Source organism: Cariama cristata, unplaced genomic scaffold, assembly GCF_000690535.1.
Source record: "Cariama cristata isolate BGI_N322 unplaced genomic scaffold, ASM69053v1 scaffold24984, whole genome shotgun sequence".
Lineage (NCBI taxonomy): Eukaryota > Metazoa > Chordata > Aves > Cariamiformes > Cariamidae > Cariama > Cariama cristata.
In genome coordinates, this window is record NW_009613843.1 from 3,091 (window position 1) to 4,853 (window position 1,763).

Here is a 1,763-nt window from a genome sequence, read left to right on the forward strand (position 1 = left end):
TCCCTGTAAAGACGGGTGGGCATCAGGCGGATCAGCCCCCAGTTGGCACCCTGGCACAGGGTCCCAGCCCGAGCCAGGATCGGTGGATGCTTCAGGCCGCGGGACTCACCTTTGAGCAGCTTGGACTGGAAGCGGGGAGCATTGCCACAGAAGTAGACGTGAGGGCAGTCAGTGAGGATGAAAGGGTCCAATTTGTAAAAGGGGTAGCAGCCTGGGAGGGATGGAAATTAGGGGAACATGCACCTGCACCCCTTCGGAGAGCAAACACCTCCCTAGCCTCAGCCGCCACCCAGCCCTTGCCTTACCCAGGGTGTCCGGCGCTGTGGGGCGCCAGCAACGTCCACTCCAGGATCTCCAGGTAGTCATCCATGCTGCTGTATTTGAAGATGTCGCTGACATTTTGTCCTGACGTCCCCAAAAACCTACATTTTGGAGGAAGGGAGATTCAGATGGCTGCACTTGCTGTGACTTGCCTCATGGTCCCACACCACCAGCACAGAGCTGTGGCACACCAGGCTTTTTCTACCTGATGCCGTCCACGTCAGCTTGGTAGGGGTTGGTGACCAGCCGGAGCGTGGAGTAGGCGCTGGCGAGGGGCAGCATGCAGTGATGCAGCGGCTGCTGGGGCAGCATATAGTTGGTGGGGTCAAACTCACCGGGCATCACGTCCACGGGCACGGAGGTCTGCGGGCAGAGCGGGGATTAACGGGGATGGCCAAACCACCCTCCTTTGAAGGGGCTCAGAGCAAAGCTCTGGCTGCAGCTTGCTGCCAGGTTTGCCTTGCTCCCCAGTTTGGCTCCCGCCACTTCCCTGCAGGAAGCCCCGCTTGGCTTCACCGCAGAGACCAAATGCTGGGAGAGGGATCTGAAGCTGGGCTGTGCGCTGCCTCCCCTTCTTGCCGCGTTCCTGTACAGCCCCATACGCAGTGCTCAAAGGGAAGCTGTGGGCCAGGGAAGGGGTGTGTGCCACCCTGTACCCCCAGGCTGCTGGTAGAGCATTGCTTCCCTGGCTGTGAAGCCAGGCTCCCTCCCCCAGAAGGGTACCCAGTTCCTCAGCCAACCCCATCCTGCTCCAAGCACCCACGCAGAGCTGCAGCAGGATCTCATCCAGCATCTTCACGGCCTCCACGCTTGCTGCCTGGGTCTTCTTGGTCAAGTACTTGGCCTGGGTCAGTGGGGAGACAGTGAGGGAACAACCCCGTGCTCCCTCCGATCCCTCCCTCCTCACCTCAGCGGGACTCCCTGTGCCAGCCTGGGCCCCAGAGAGCACTGCGGAGGCTGAAGACCCCTTCCCCGCCATACCTTGTTGATGGTGTCCCGGCTCTGCGTGTTCTGGCTCAGCAGGTTCCCCGCCAGGATGACGCGGGAGATCTGCGCGGCGCAGCTCTGCTCGCCCTCGGCGCCCAGCTGCCCCGTCACCACGTCCACCAGCAGCTGCGTGCTCAGCAGGGACTCGCCACTCCCGCTGCCCAGCCCCAGCCCTGACACCAGCAGGACGAACCTAGGTGGAGACGCTTGGGCAGCATGCCGCGCTCACTGCCCGCACGACGATGCCAGGGCTGCCCACACCAAGGGGCTTCAGAGAGCTAGGGGTGGGGGGCAGGAGCCCTCGTCAGCAATCTCTCTTGGCACGAGCTGCCTACTCCAATGGGCACATGGGGCAAACGGTCTCCAGGGCTCGGGGATATGGCAGGGGACGTGGTGCCAGCCCCGCTCCTGTCACTGCAGAGACTCACCGGTCTGAGCTGGGGCCTCTCCAGGGC

The 1,763-nt window shown here is 62.9% G+C and overlaps 1 protein-coding gene across 1 annotated transcript in view; it reads right to left on the reverse strand.

Annotated features, from left to right (window-relative positions):
* POLD2 (polymerase (DNA directed), delta 2, accessory subunit) overlaps positions 1-1,756 on the reverse strand; it is a gene marked incomplete at its 5' end in the record, with an annotated part of 1,898 nt that extends 142 nt beyond the window's left edge. The window contains 8 exon segments of the mRNA XM_009699186.1: positions 1-3; positions 106-211; positions 306-328; positions 330-422; positions 527-684; positions 1,085-1,165; positions 1,303-1,501; positions 1,737-1,756. The exon segment at positions 1-3 is cut by the window's left edge and continues 142 nt beyond it. Of these exon segments, the coding sequence (XP_009697488.1) occupies positions 1-3; positions 106-211; positions 306-328; positions 330-422; positions 527-684; positions 1,085-1,165; positions 1,303-1,501; positions 1,737-1,756 (683 nt within the window).
* Positions 1,757-1,763: the final 7 nt, after the last annotated feature.